The sequence below is a fragment of the Scatophagus argus genome, chromosome 10, assembly GCF_020382885.2.
Source record: "Scatophagus argus isolate fScaArg1 chromosome 10, fScaArg1.pri, whole genome shotgun sequence".
Classification (NCBI taxonomy): domain Eukaryota; kingdom Metazoa; phylum Chordata; class Actinopteri; family Scatophagidae; genus Scatophagus; species Scatophagus argus.
The window spans coordinates 5259519-5275246 of record NC_058502.1 but is presented as its reverse complement, the minus strand read 5'-3'; the positions used below and the strand labels follow the sequence as shown (position 1 = coordinate 5275246).

The 15728-nt window shown below is 40.5% G+C and overlaps 1 protein-coding gene and 1 long non-coding RNA gene across 2 annotated transcripts; both read right to left on the bottom strand.

Annotated features, from left to right (window-relative positions):
- Positions 1–1807: 1807 nt before the first annotated feature.
- On the bottom strand, positions 1808–4952 carry LOC124066335. Its single transcript, XR_006844573.1, has 3 exons — positions 4808–4952; positions 3455–3583; positions 1808–2115 (listed from the first exon to the last, which is right to left on the bottom strand). It is a non-coding gene; the product is annotated as an uncharacterized LOC124066335 (long non-coding RNA).
- A 206-nt stretch (positions 4953–5158) lies between these two features.
- On the bottom strand, positions 5159–14284 carry LOC124066418 (monocarboxylate transporter 12-B-like). Its single transcript, XM_046402766.1, has 9 exons — positions 14157–14284; positions 11506–11872; positions 9432–9535; positions 8769–8912; positions 8422–8517; positions 8062–8218; positions 6885–7649; positions 6542–6801; positions 5159–6224 (listed from the first exon to the last, which is right to left on the bottom strand). The coding sequence occupies exons 2-9, from the start codon at positions 11643–11645 to the stop codon at positions 6028–6030; spliced, it is 1863 nt and encodes a 620-aa protein (XP_046258722.1). The 5' UTR covers positions 11646–11872; positions 14157–14284; the 3' UTR covers positions 5159–6027.
- Positions 14285–15728: the final 1444 nt, after the last annotated feature.

Below are 15728 nucleotides of genomic sequence, written 5' to 3'. Positions count from 1 at the left end.
TCAGAAAGTAAACCAAAACGCTACTTTGAGAATCAATACAACAGTTGGCCAACAAAAATAAAACCATGTGATGGCCCTTATGTCTAACAAACAAGCTTAGTGATTCTCTGACAGCTCTGGAGTTACTTCCTGCCGTCTGACCGGCGTGCTGCTGTCAGCTCCAAGGATTGGCCAGCCTGGGAGCCGGGCGGTTTCACGGTGGGACCACGGAGTAGCGATGTGGACGAAGGGGAATAATCTGATTTTGTGAAATGGGTGAATTATAAATTGTCTTTTTGGTCCAATGCCAGGGGTCGCTCTCAGGACAAACTGAGCTTCTACTTTGCCTAGCCCCACCTACTGGTGACATTAATATCAGCTGTCTTTGGCATTGACTGCCTTTACATATCATGGTGGCCCTTGCACATAGTAACTCTCACCTCTTGAAAAATAAAACAGTCGGTCCATGTAGAATAGGCCTACTAACTATCTTTTTATCATGATGGATCTTCCATGTTGTTTATTTTACAGATACGTGTTCCCTTGAACATTTGCATCAAATGATTTGCTGCGAAGTTAAAGTGCAACACCCACGTGAAGTTACTGGACTGCCCTGACATCCACCCGGTGCTTATCGTCAGGCTGACAGTATCAGGAGAAATATTCTCATTCACATTCACATGTGTGTGAACTGACCTGGATATCCATAGCACAAAATAAGTTAACATTTCTAAAAGCTTGAACCTTCTCCTCTCTTATAGAAATAAAAATCAGTGTGAATACAGGGAAAAATAAACAACAAAAAGATTCAAGTCAGATAAAGAAAACAAAACACGTAATGAACAAAGTCTATCAGACAGGCAGGATGAAGATTTCACGGGGAAACATACAGTATCTGTGTGTGTGTGTGTGTCTACATGTGTCCTTTTGTGTCCTTTTCATCTGTGCTTCCTCAGGAGTATGTTGAATTTTGTACAGTGTTTGTCTTCCCACAGAGAAGTGTGTATGAGTGATGTGGTAGCACACACACAAAGACACACACACACACACACACACAGTGACATTATGCACCTGGCTGCAGCATGACAAAAGTTTATCAGCCAGTGAATCTAGTGTAAACCAACAACACAGGTGTTTTGTGTGTGTGTGTGTGTGACAGAGAGAGAGAGAGAGAGAGAGACCACATTTCCTGGCTGACATCAGTAGTTCTACAGTTCAATGCTGTCTGTGTTCAACAAAAACTATTTGAATATGTTTACACTTTGATCATTTTCTTCCTGAAACACTTTTGGAAATCTGTGCTTCTCTCCAGAATGATGTTACTGCCAGGCTCGACCAGTCATATAAACATTAATGGGACAATGTACAATACACTGCACAAGCATCACGTGTGACAATGCAAAGGGCAAACTGATACTGATCTCGCATAGGAAAATGTGCAGTCCTTTCCTCACTTCCTGTGTGAACAAATGAAAATTGAAGGTTGGAGAGAAGAAAAATAATTAAATTTTTTTTTTGCACTATTGAAGCACCTATAACAGCACAGGCTTCCACATGGTGGCCAGATATAAAAGCCCTGCTCAAGCATCACGTTGGCTTTGCCTCCCCCATGTGGATTAGCAGTCTTTAACCTACAGTGGGTTCACAGGCTGCTGACGTGTGCCTGCTTGCTATGCAGGCAGAGATTACATGCACCACATGGTCATTATTATATGTATGCTCCATGTGGTATTGAGATCGAGAAGCTCCAATTAAAGAAGAGGATGATGAGGAAGAACAGATCATGTTTTCATTAACAGCTGTGTGGAGTCTGATCAAATAGAACAGATTCAGGTTAGAGGCTTCTACGACCAGCACGACTACACACACGTGTTGACAAATTCTACTGAGCATGTCTGTGCGCTTTGGTGTTTCACATCAATTAAATTAATTCAAACCTTAAGATCACTCAGATGGAAAAACAGAGATTTTCATATATGTGTGTGTGTGTGTATGTGTGTGTGTGTGTGCGCACGTCATTACTGAAACAGGGGAAGTCCTTTTTTTCTGTGTTTCTTCTGTGTTCGGGGATGCCAACCTCAGAGGAAACCCCTCCTCTGTCTACCTCCCACGCATCCACCTACACAGTGGAAACTTCTGAAAAACACACACACACACACACACAGTGTTTGATCACACAAGCCGCTTGCGGAGGCTTTCAGGTGATGTAAAGCACCTGCTGACAGCCATATTGGAAGTCATTTGCTTAGAGGTAAAGATGGCTCAAAACCCACCAACTAAGGTGTCCCACCAGAACTGAACAAACACGGTTATGATTTGTGGTTTGTGTTGCTGCTGACATCTGACCGAGATCAGGTTATTCCTTTCCTCGGCAGACCTCAGAAGGCCACCGACGCTTTCATCTCTTCACCTAATGCAGGAATTAGAGGGCGTAATTCCAGTAGTAAACTACATTACCAGCTTTCTGCCCTTCAGCAGTTATCTTTGAGTTTTCTGATTGATTTTAAGATTTTGCTGTCTTGAATAAGCAGGCCGCTGTCTAAATTTGCCCTGAACCTCAATCATTCCATGCGTGTGGATGAAGTTATATCTTGTGTTGTGACATGAACACACAACCAAAACTAAAATACAAAATTACAGCTTCAACTTTTTTTTTTTTTTTTAAAACCGACACTGGGGTGTTAACTGATGACCTTCTAGTTTCATTTTGATCTAAAGCTATAGATAAACAGATGTAATATGAACTTTTCATATTGTTATTTTCCTGAACAAGCCCTTTATTGAGAAAACACATTTTGAGGAACTGAAATTGACTGTTTCAGAATGACAGCCACGTTGGTATTCTTTAAAGTAATTTCTGAGACGAGACTTCATACAAATAAAACAAATCAGCAGCTGTCAATACACAGATACAGATATACAAAACAGCAGGTATTAGCACACTCCTAAAATCAATCCAAACCCATGCAGACGTATACTGATGGGTGGAGTGACGGGAAGAGGCAAATGGTTGTCACGTTTGAGCTTGCAGAGACAAAATAAGCAGCAACAGTGGCTGCAGCAGCGGAACAAAGCAGGGCTGCCCATGTGGGGGCAGATACACTCAGAAAGGGATGTTCTCTTTGATGAACACACACACACACACACACACACACACAAACAGCACACACACGGTTGTACAAACAAACTCCTCTGAATGTATGGCACGCACACGCTTCAGGACAGACAAGCAACACAAAACACACACAGTTTAGGTGTCACTTTATCTAAACCGAGTTTTGTTGTTTTTGTTCCATTAAGCAGAATTTTCACTTCCTCACAGAGTAGCCGTCTGGTGGTAGGCCATTTGTTTTGAATAAATGTATGAAATACTCAACAGACTAACACAGTAGCTGATGGACTCAACTCCCTGAAGCTGCACCCATGAGCCTTCTGCCCCCTAGTGGTTAAAAACGCCCACATCACCCCGTTGTACCTTGATGGGTGGCTGTAGCTTGAGCAGTGAAACCTGGTGTGGAAGCTGCCAGGACTACGAGCACGGCGTGGAAGGGACACATGTGTTTTTGGTGTGGGAGAGGACAGCACACAGCGTCTGCAGCCAGATCTGTAACACGAAAAGAAGAACAAAAAGAAAAAAGAAGAAGAACTGTGTTACTTATTAACTTGGGGAAATTCAATTTTTACAAACAGCCAAATGTGGAGGTGCAGGTAATTCATTTCTTTCTCTGGCACAGAAGTCTGAGTGTGCAACATTAGCTCTAAACAGCAACAGACTTCATCCCTCCACTGTGATGGAGGGACGAATGATGAGCTGAACGAGGATGATGATGATGATGATGATGGTGATGTGTGACAGCCCTGCTGCTGTCTATCTGCAGAACATCAGCAGTGGGATTGTTAGTAACAAACAGAGGGACAGAGATGGACATTTGAAGGTTGATGTTTGTCCTTTCTGAGCAACACGATAAGCACCTGCTGAATTTTACAGAAACATCTATCTAAATATGTAACAGCAGGGAACAGAAGTCCAAAAGAGCTAGCATAACATGGAAGTGCTCACAACTGCAGTCAAGGCAACAAACTGTTTGTACCGCTTCCATCAGGAAAGCGGTACAGGAACATTAAAACCAGCACCAACAGACTCAGGGACAGCTTCTTCCCCAGAGCTGTTAAAGCAATAACCCCCCTACAGTGAAACACTCATACACATAGTCTGGCACTAGTGCACTTTGTTTTATCTACCTCACTCTGTATTCTGCATTTTGTACTTTGTATTTTATATTTTTATATCTTTTTCTAATGTGTGCAATTTTTTATTTTTTCTATTTATAAGTGTGTTTTGAAGCTGAGAATCTGCACAAAATTTCGTTATGCTTGCATAATGACAATAAAGACTCTTGAATCTTGAAGTACAAGACTGAAGCAGATGTACTTAACCTTTCTGATGTTTTACATTTGCACATGTCTGTAGAGGACAGTTTGGCTGGTCCTCAGCTGTTCATAAGAGGTGTCTGGGGGTTACTTTAAACAGTGATGAGGGCTCATGGTAACAACTGGGTGTCGTTACGGTTGGGGTTCCCTCAGCCTCTCAGGTGTTAGCAAAGCTTACATTCGAGTCAAGTTTTAACTCCTGTCCAGCAAGTCGCCTTTGTTTAGACCATCGGAAATGACCTTCTGGGTTTTGGTTTTTCGTCAGTTAACGTTCTTCAAGAGAAACCGATGGCCTATTTATGACCTCAGCGTTTGTACGTTAAATTCCGGCCATATGACGTTAGCGATCCCCGTTCAAAACGTACCGGAAAAATCCGAACTTTATTTATCTTTTTACCTTTTCTCCAGTGGCGGGCGGCATCTTCACAGGACGTTTGGTGATCCTGAAGGTGTCCACTGTCTGAGGTAAAATATTTGTCGAGGGTGAACCCACAGCATTAAATTTAAAATTCCCACACACTGTTTGTCCGTGTCCGGCGACGTCACACAAACGCCGCCTTGCTATTGGCTAAATGGCTCATCCACTACTGTACTCGAGACTAAAACTCATAAAATTCAAAATAAAGGCACGCACTTTAAAATCAATAACACCAACGCTAAATAATCAATATCACTTTCACTTTCATCACATTTATGTTCTTATGTCATGATTTTATGTGCACACACCAAACACAACCACCACAGGCTTTCATGGTGACATTTTAATGTGATTCTCACAGTAAGAGAGGTTAATGCACACCACATACTTGTCAAATCAAAGACTCATTATTTGGCATAAGTTTCGTGGCACTATTCTTTCCCTGTAATCCTGTGGCCTATAACATAAATTTACATCAACTTGCAGGGGCTGTAACAGGAAGCACTGACTGCTTCTTACAAGTTAAACAGAAATGGTTCTATATGAGCATCAGTCCGGACGCGTAACTGCAGCCATCTCTCGCTAACTGGAAAGATACGGTAAGTGTTAATGCACAAAATGGTTTATAAATAATGTTGTGAGGCAAATTGTGAAGTCCAGGCAAGTTGAATCATGAATTAAACATACTAAACATCAAAATTATAAAAATTAAATCACATAACTGAAGTCAAAATAATGTGTGGGATTATCAGTTTTAAATTCTGAAAAGTAAAAAAGCAACTCATAAAGTTATGTGCACTTTAAAAAAAAAAATCATTTCATTGTCCTTCAGATAATCACTTGTCTCATTACCCACTGTATGAATGTCACTTTTTCCAGATATTTAGAGACCAGCTCCAGTGGTACAAGCAAAACAAACAAACAAACAAACAAAACAAACAGACTCCTGTTGTTACATTGACAGGTAGTGTAGTCTGTGGTACCGAAATGAATGCTAAAGTGAACATTTGTACATCTCAGTATTACTGGAAAGCTCAATAAAGCTTTGGTAATGCTGGGTTCGGCTCTTGTAGAGTCTGGGCTTGAGGTCTTGAATCCGTAACACATCAGCAGCATATGATTCACATCAAAATAGCACCTTTACTATAATTGTAAACCCACATACCAGCAATGGGTGAAGTGGTGAATGAGCAGCATTTTCATATGATGTCCTGCTGAGCTGCAGCAGCAGCAGCAGTACTGTGAGTGGGACTTAAATGAGCAGCTGAGTTAGAGTTGAGTCTCCGGTACTGTCTGACTAACATGGCAGCAGCCAGGACCACAAAGCTGAACATGAAGGACGCCCCACTGAGGAAGAAGGTTGCCTCGTAGTTTCCCGTCCTGTCTACTAACCAACCTGGAAACAGAGAGATGGGAGAAATGTAGACAGTATTATTCTCTCTCTGGAAACAGCATATGATATAAAGGGTAAACCAAGGTAATCACTATCAACTATCACTAACAACATTTTTATTCTTTTCAGTGTACATTCAGTCAAGATTTTGAGAAATTAGAGTTAATGTCACTTCTGAAATGAGATTAAAACCAAGAATCACCTCAACCCTGGTCTCACTTGTTTCTGTCAGTATCTCAAAATTAATCTGACAACGATAGCCATAGCAATCTCATCGCTGAACACTGTAGTGGGGATAACATCGATTTATGAATGCTTACCTCCAATTGGTGGGCTGACCAGGTAGGGAATGGCATGCAGGAAGTAGACCACACCCAGAGCGGAGGTCAGGTAGGTGGAGCCCACAACATCAGAGGTCACAACTGGGATGAGCGCAACATATGCTCCGTCAAAGTACCCGTAGAGTACGGAAAATGCGACCAGGAGGGAGAAGGAGTGAAGGAAGGGCATGAACATACAGCAGAGGCCCTCCATGCATATCGCCACCATGTAGCTCAACATGCGATACCTCTTCAGACACCTACAGGGAAAGAAATCCGTCAGGATTGTAGTATTAAATCCACACATTCACACACAAAAAGCACATTTAAAACACACTCTTACTTCCTGTCCATGATCCATCCAAAGGTGATGTTACCCACAATGCCACTAACACCAAATATGGACATGAGGAAGGCAGCCTGCTGGTGCCCCACCCCTGCACTGAGGGCATAAGGAACCAGGTAAACTATGGGAGCACTGCAACCATAGGCCAGAAACAGGAGAGACACAGACAGAAAGAGGAAGTCGGGTAAGATGAGAAACCCAAACTCCTCCCTGGACCTGAGAGAAAAACAGCCTCTGGATGAGGCTTTTGTGTTCACTAAAGGCCCTGAAAGAGGGCTAACAGTTTTAGCTAAGAGACAGACATCTGTTGGTTTGGCTTTGCCCGGTCCTGAGTCTTCTATCTTTGTATCCATGGCAGCTGCTTTGTTGTTCAACTTCAGGCTTTCCACTAATTTCAGGTACTCAGTTTCGCTACTGTTTGTTGGTTTAGGACCTGAGAGTTCAGTCTCCCCTAGCATTGTTTCTGTTAGCTTGTTGCTAAATAAAATACATTCAGCTATCTTTCGATACTTTAAACTTGGGTCAGGCAAGCTAGGGCTTGATAGCAAGGCTATATTCCCTTGATTTAGTTTGTCATTTTTAATTCCAAAGTTTTTGAGTCTTCCGCTGACTATGAGGATCCCTTGAGTATCTTCTAAGTGGTTTATTTCCAGCTGCTTTGGCTCCACTTGGCTGCAATCAGCAGATTTGTGTTCAGTGTCGGCATCCAGCACTGGTGTAGTGCAATCTTTCTCCAGGTTTGCCACGTTGTTCTTCCATATCCTATAGATGGAGTAGATCAGAATAAAGAGGAAATTTATTGCATTAGATATATTTCAGTTCTTAAAAAATGGGAAATAATGCTTATTTGCTTCCTGACCATAATTACTGGGATTTAGAGGTGTTGAAGGATGTAGTTTTGAGCTCTGTGTTTATGCTAAGCTAAGCGCTAAGCACAGATACAGCTGAGATGAAGAAACTGAACAACAATATTCCTCAAAATCTTGAATATACCTGTAAATTATTAACTGACTATGTCTATCAACAGATATTTTAAGACGCATTCTAACAATGTGCTGCCCTTCCCTATTTTTAATTGCAATTAATTATCTTTGGGTTTCCGACTGCTCAATGAAATCATCTTCTAGTATGAGTAGAATTTAGAATTAAGGTAGCAGCACAGCTGAGTACTTACTCTTCACGTCCACTTGGTTCCAGTGGCCTCATCAGGGCACCACAAACACACAGGTTGGAAACAAATCCTCCCAGGATGACCAGAGCTCCTCTCCATGAGTAATGTTCAATAAGCAATTGGACTGCAGGAGCCAGAATGAAGGTCCCAATTCCACTACCTGAAGATGAGGTGAAATTGGATTTGATGGGATGAAATAAGGCAAGTAGAATAGAGGAGAAGCACAGGTAGAGGAACTTTAAAATGACAGGGTAAGAAGAAAAAGGGGAAAAGGAAGAACAAAGGAGTAGAAGAGAGGATGGGAAAGTAAGGTATGAAAGACAAGAAAAAAACAAAGCAACAGGTGAGTAAAGATGTCACTACCAGACAGGGCGATTCCATAGGCCAGAGCTTTCCTCTCACTGAAGTACCTCCCAACCATCGCAATGGCTGGTGTGTAGCTGAGAGCAAAGCCAAGACCTGTAGAGGATGGATAAAGGAGTTTGGAGTTTGGCAAAACCTGCCAAGTGTTGTGAAATCTGAACTGATCTGACACCACTGACCTGCTATACAACATATAATTTGACAAATAAGGAACTTGAGTCAGTTATGAAGTTAAATTCACTTATCAAGACAGTTTTGTATACAGCAAATTACAAGAATTACATGCTCTAGATGTGAAATATTCTGATTACAACACCTGTATAATGGGAGGTGAAGTGCTGTTGTACCTGCAAGGAGACCAAGGCAGATGTATAGATGTTCCAGACTGGAAGCGAAGGAGCTAAGGACCAGACCAGCAGAGGACAGCAGACCTCCCAGGATCACCGTGGCTCTGCAGGAGAAATGGTTCCCGAGGAAGCCACCCAGAGGAGCTGGAAGCACAGTTTGTGTGGGTTATTCTTATTTCACTGACTGATGTAGCAGATACCTATGCAGAACATTTAACCACAGCAATCCAAATATAGGGTAAAATTTATTATTATTATTATTATTATTGTTGTTGTTGTTATAAATACATCATTCTGAATTTAATTTTGCCAAATCTATGAAAAATAATTTAAAAAAGTTTTGTTTTTGTAATACTCATTTTGGATTTCTTTTGGCTTGAAACGTTTTAATTGGTGCTAATGTTTAAAATACATTTCTCGCAAAAAGAAAAGCATGACAGTAATCATGGATTTGGATCAAAATACAAACAGTGAAAGACAGGGCTGCAGTTCATGAGAAACTTAACAACATACCCACAAAATCTCCCACTTGTATGAAATTTTCAAAACACCTTCTATACCTGCCATAAACATCCCTACAAACGTAAGTTTTCCTTTTTGTTAGTTAAACTGGTTTAAGTGCAGCACTGATCTGCCGTCAGATGCTGGTACTGATGGTCTTACCACACAACATGGTGGTGGAGTCAATCAGACTGTGGATCCAGGCGGTGGTTGAGTAATCCTTCTCAAAGTGCAGCTGGAACTCCACAAAAAACATGGAAACACATCTGGATACAGAGACACAGGACACGGTTGGATGGTTAGTACATTTTTACACATTTGTCAGTCTGCAAAATATTTTTAATTACTTTTGTCTTTGGCTCACTGATGTGGCTCAAGACTTACACATATAATCTTTTTCTCTGTCACTGTCTGGAAGCTATTACTCAGGAGAAAAGTAATCTGCCTCACAAAACATGATTCATTATCTGGTTTGTTTGAAACAAACACAGGAAGAGTTAGAGTAGTTAGCAGAAACAGCTGAGACAAAACGTTAGGAGAAACTTCAAGGTAAAGCTACTTTAAATGATGTGATAAACTGGTGACACTAACACGACCTCCTTTATAGCCACGTTAAAACCCAGGAAGTCGTTAAAACATACAGAAAGTGAGAGCTGACATGACAAAGTGCCAGTGAAAGGTTATCAATTAAGCAGTCAGTCACAAAATGATAATAATGTTAAGGCAGCCTGATGCTATAATTATTAGATGACCAACAATAAATAACTTTATCTACTTAAGTCTTGCAGAGCACTCAATCCAGTGAGCCCATCTGATCTCAACGTGAAGAGGGATCAAGGTCTTTCTAGGTACCAGCATCATCTCGCAACTGATAAAGTACAGTTCAGCGTGTTTATCAATTTATGGCTGTCATTCATAACTGCAAGTCTCAGGGCTGTGTACTCCATGAAACCAGTTTTATGGTTCTCATTGTCTCTTATGTAACCTCAGGCAGCACTCACAGGCCTCGTGCCATCTCTCATGGCATCTTATGACATTTGAAGCCGGTGGAAGAAAAAGACACTGATCCAATTTGTACAACTCAGATTCACTTGTAAGACTGCCTGCAGATATATTTTTTTTAACTTATTATCACTTCATCATCAGAATTACAGAAATACTCATTTTTTCTCTAAAGCAATATAAATGTAAGTGGGAGCAACAAAACAAGCAATAGGATTAAGTCATAGAAACTGAGTGTGATGCTTTCTGCAAGTTATTACAAGATTTTATTCATTTATTAATAAGGATTTCGTTAAATATTAAGAAGCAGAGATTACTACAAGCGATAGATTGTGAGGCATTCACTGGATGGTCAAAAACAGTATTGTATCTAACTGGAATTTGGAAGTTCAGAAAAATCCTTGACAAGGCCAACATACAGTGAACACACACATCAAATATTACTCATGATAGCACCCACTTGTTTTGTAAGAAATCAATTAAATACAGTTTTGGTATTTCCCCACAGATATTTTGCTGTCCACAGATGTACTCTGTTGACCCCTGAAGTGTGGTCATTAAAGTTGCTGAAATATTCAGCCTTTTTTTTCCTTTAAAGCCCAAGACCTGCAGTTTTATTTCATATTCTTTTCTCTAAGTTTGAAATGTAGTGGAGTGGAGAAAAGGACATAATCTCTCAGCAGCAAAACCAGCAACAAACACTGCCAGGTGTTTCTTTTCGCTCCCTCCTCCTCCCCATAGTAAAGGTACCATGATTGTATCACATTACATCTGATGCAAAAAATGTTACTTTGATGGTGTATCTGAATTTAATCTTTCTGAATTCTGCTACGTGTTTTCGTACACTAAACATCAGTGGAAATCAAATGTCAGCTAACACTTGAGCTGTGGAGGCAATGTGCTGACATCTCAGAAACTTCTCAGCAGGATTTCATCTTAGTGGAGGAAAGAAAATGTTGCCGCCGAATCAGGTTAGTGACTTAAACAATGTGAGCTGAGTGGAAATGGAGTCTTGCCAGGTAATAACATAGAGTTAGTGATCAAAGCGATGAACATGAAGCTTTGTGAGAACAACTAAAGGTGTTTGCAATGTTCTCATGGTTAATAAGAGCTCAAATCTTTTTCTTCTTTGTACTCGTGAGGATAACAACAGTTTTTACACCTTAAAAGTGAGGACATTTTGGCTGGTCCTCACCTCACACACACACACACACACACACACACTCACACTCACCTGGTCACTGCCCGGATGCAGATGGTAGCGAGGAAACAGGCAGCGACAATCATCCAACCCCAGCCTCCTTCCGGTGGGGCCATGACCCCCGATGACGCCCTTCTGCCTCCCCTGAGCTTCTCCTGCTTGTTGATTGTCATCGCTCCACCCAATCACAAGGCAGCCTGACATCAGTATCCCCTCTACAAAGGACAATGGAAGTCAAAACTCTTCTCCTCAGTATTCTTCTTTTGCTTGTGGATGTACAGCACGTTTTCATCGGGTGGGCTTGTTCTGTCAGACTTGTCACAGATCGTCAGGGTGTTTGAAGGACCTGCTTTGGTTTCTATTTGCTCCCTCTTCCTCCTCCTCTTCACTGTCACAGTCACTGAGTCAGAAAACACAGCAGTCAGAAGTTAAACCATGAATGTCATAAAGCACAGTTCCTGTCCATTCATCTCTTCAATATTTTGCTGTACGCAGTATGATTTTGTGATCATGGAAGTTGCTGTCTTTGCTGTCAAATAATGGCCATTGCTGATGAAAGTGAAAATATTGTATATACATGGATGCTGCATTGGCAGATTCGGCTAGCTCCTGTGATATGTCAATATGTCCACTATGTTGGAAAGGTCAAGCCTGGCCTGTAAACAAATACAAAGTAAAGAGGGGACTTGCATTTTCAGACTCATTTTGTCTGCAGCTGCTGCAAGATAAAACCAGGTCATTTACTGCAAGCGATAGTATGCGCCCTCACATCTCTGCTTCTGTTTTTCCTCACTCTTGTCTGTGCCTGAAACAGTGGAGAGCAGCACTGGTCAGACATAAGCTGCTGAATAATATCAGGCAAAAACACCGGCCCATCTACTGCATAACACTAGAGCACAGAAAGAAAACATACTGACATTAAATAATAGCCAGCAAAGCCAATAAACAATCAATAGTAATGACAGACAACTTGTTTGACACCTTTAGACCTCACCCACTTATTTACATCTCAAGAAGCTAATTCTCTTCTTGCTAAACAGCAAAAGTGTCTTTTATCACGGTTATCTTTTTGAAGGACAACAAGAGACAATAAGTGTAACATCTGCACACTTAAGGGCTGTTGAGATATCAAATCTTATTAAGTAACAAAGTTCCATCTGAACACCAAATCCACATATGTTTTAAGTCAGCACATCCAGCACCTGACCTGTTAAAGACGCCTACCATTACATGCTAACAAAAGCAACAATGTCCAAAACATTTAGCATATTAGGGTTTGGAAACATTTTGGAGACAGTAATGACCACCTTTGTTGGATAAGCTAGAATATATACAAGTTAGCCAGTGTTTAAATTTTCAAGCAAACATAAAGTGAGCATAAAGTGAATTCAAGTAGCCTTTGTTTCTGACACAGCCGTGTGATAATCTTACTACTATCAAACTAAAGTGTTGAACCTGCCAAAATAAAGGGCAAAATAACAACAATAATAATATTTTTTTTATAAAGGGAAAAAAGGAAAAGCTGTTTGCTTATTATGTGGAATTCACTTACAAACCTTCAGCCTGGCTTTCAAGTGCAGAAGCGGCACATATTCTTAAAACAACGTAACATCTGATTACAAAAGACTAAAAAGAAGATGAGAAGTCTCCAGCTCTGAGCACTGTGTCTGTGGTGGAGTTTTGGGCTGAAATGTTACTTGCTACATCCTGGCTGTTTGCATTTGATAATCACACCTTGAGGCTAAGCTCTACACTCATTGTTTGGTGTAAACCACTAGTAGTGAAGCAGTGTGTGTTTCCATTTGAAAAGCTCAGGCCTGCACACCAGCTGTGTTGTTTTTGCATTTCAGGTACTTGATCTGGTTTGGGACATTACAGAATCCCGTTCAGGCAAGAACTTGAGTAATGTGGACAAACTTGTTGTATGTGAGAAGAAACTGTAATTTACAGGACATCAAGGACACCAAGGTAGAAAATAAAACAATAAAAGGAAAACTGACAACCTTTAAAACACAAAAAGAAAGAAGAACAATCATATCTGTGCTGCTGAAACTCATGAACCCATCCAAAGGTTTCTGGCAAACTGTTTTGCTTTCTCTCACACACACAAAAAGCCCCACGTTATCTTGACAAACTAACAGGTTGTAAAGTATACATTTGTTTGGCAGCATGTGTGCGTCACCAACAGAGAACTTGTAAAGTAAGCAAACTGGCACTGAGCCATGAAAACAACAGCAGAGTTCAATCAGATTCTGTGAAAGCTGCGAGTCAAACAGGAAATTGTTTGAAAAATTTGCATTCTGTATTTGAAGTTGAACAATAAAGTTATTTTGGCTCCAAAATTTGCAACGAATGCACATTTCCTTCATTTATTTATAGCATTTTGTAACCCACCACATATTTAAGCATCTGTGTTTTGCTGCAGTATGCTTCCTTCTTAATGTTTAAAGAAGAAATGCATGGATATTGAGTATACTGTTATTCATAAGGTAAAGTGTCATTTATTACAAAAAAAAAATGTTGATAAAGAGATGAAGGCAGACAACTAGAGAGGCTGAGACTGAGACTGGAGTGAAAGACACACAATAAAAATAAATACAAATAAAAATTGAAAAATTGGTGCAAGGCAAACAGGATAAAAAACAAAAGAAAAAGAAAAGAAGATAAAGTGTGAAATGACTTACAGCAGCTTCCTGATTTCTGGTCCTGTGTGTCACCACCTCATGGCTCAACTCCTCAACAGAAACACACACATGCGATCAAAAAAGGCCACTAGTTTTCCAGCTGCTGACTCTCCTGCAAACACCCTGAGGGTGCTCTGCAACACGACTCAGCCCGCAAACTGAAGATAAGAGGGGGGGAAGGGAGGGGGGATGGAGGAGGAGGAGCAGGAAAAGTCCCGAAATATTGGTGAGTCTTTGTAGTAACTTAGTCCCTTTATTTTGCTTTATGATAATCTGTTCCTATATCTTATAATCATCTGGCAGTTTCATAGGTCTTAACAGACTGCACGGCCTGGCACAGTCCTATTCAGATTTTTAAAACTGTTTCTTCTCCTGTGGTAAAGATCATGCCACTCATCCACTACTATTCTTAAAACACTTCAGTGTTCCTGTAGAATTTGTTTTTGAGATATTACTTTTATTTTTATAAGCTTATGGTATACAGTAACGTTCCACCAACAATGGTATCAAGCCCCAAAACTGACAAAAGGCAGTAAAAGTTAAAAAGATATACCGAAGTGTAAAAACAAATGTAAAAGTTTCATATTTTTTTTAATTTAAACTCTAGTAAAACAGAGAAAAGCCTTTAATTTTTTTCCTTTACCTGCTATCTGTTTATTAAAGTACATTTAAACTGTATTTTACTTTACCACACCTGACCAGATAATGTTAATTAACTATACTACTAGAAAATCCTTGTGTAAGCTCTTAGCAGTAGATAATGCATTGTTGTTGCCTTATGCTAATGCTAACAAATAAACATCAGCTGTAGCTAGCTAAAGCTATTGACGTACTTTCAATACTCCACGTAGGGGAATTGCAGTGGTGTACAGTGCGAACAGGAAGGGGCTGAGCATACAGCTCTGGGAGACTCTGATCTTTAACACTAGAGTTTACAATAGAGTTGCAGAGTCACAGTGCTACTCATTTTTGGGTAAAAGATTTGAAAACATTTGCCACCAATGCTGGTTACAGGCTACATAAGCTTCCACAAATAGATAGATAGATACTTTATTGATCCCAAGGGAAATTCAAGAAATGCAAATGTATAAACTTAATCTAATGATGTTAAATCCTTTAATGAAAACACAATTGATTCTGCTATTTCTGTCTTTGTCTATCTTCTTTCTTTATCAGACTGTCTTGTTTGCTGTCTTCTTTTCTGTCATTATTTATGTCAGTCTGTTTATTTGGGGGGGCAGCCGTGGCCTAGAGGTTGGAGAAGCGGCTTGTGATCGGAGGGTCAATGGTTCGATTCCCCCACCGGACGGGCAAGAAAAATTTTTGGGTGTGGTGGAGTGATTAATGTGATAAAATGCCCCCCCCCCCCTTCCTTGATTAGCCGGCTGTTGTGCCCTTGAGCAAGGCACTTAACCCCCCAATATGCTCCCCGGGCGCTTGATGCTGCCCACTGCTCCTGTGTGTGTTTCACTGCATGTAATTTGCCAGGTGTTGCATGTGTGTGTTCAACTAAGGATGGGATAAATGCAGTAGTAAAATTCAGTATGTGTGTATGTAAAAATATATATATGT

Coding starts and splice junctions, on each gene's coding strand:
- LOC124066418 (XM_046402766.1), bottom strand. CDS start 11,645: ATGACAATCAACAAGCAGGAGAAGCTCAGGGGAGGCAGAAGGGCGTCA. Junction 8,518..8,768: donor CTGCCTTGGTCTCCTTGCAG/GTACAACAGCAC, acceptor CATCCTCTACAG/GTCTTGGCTTTGCTCTCAGC. Junction 6,802..6,884: donor GGATGGATCATGGACAGGAA/GTAAGAGTGTGT, acceptor CTTTCCCTGTAG/GTGTCTGAAGAGGTATCGCA.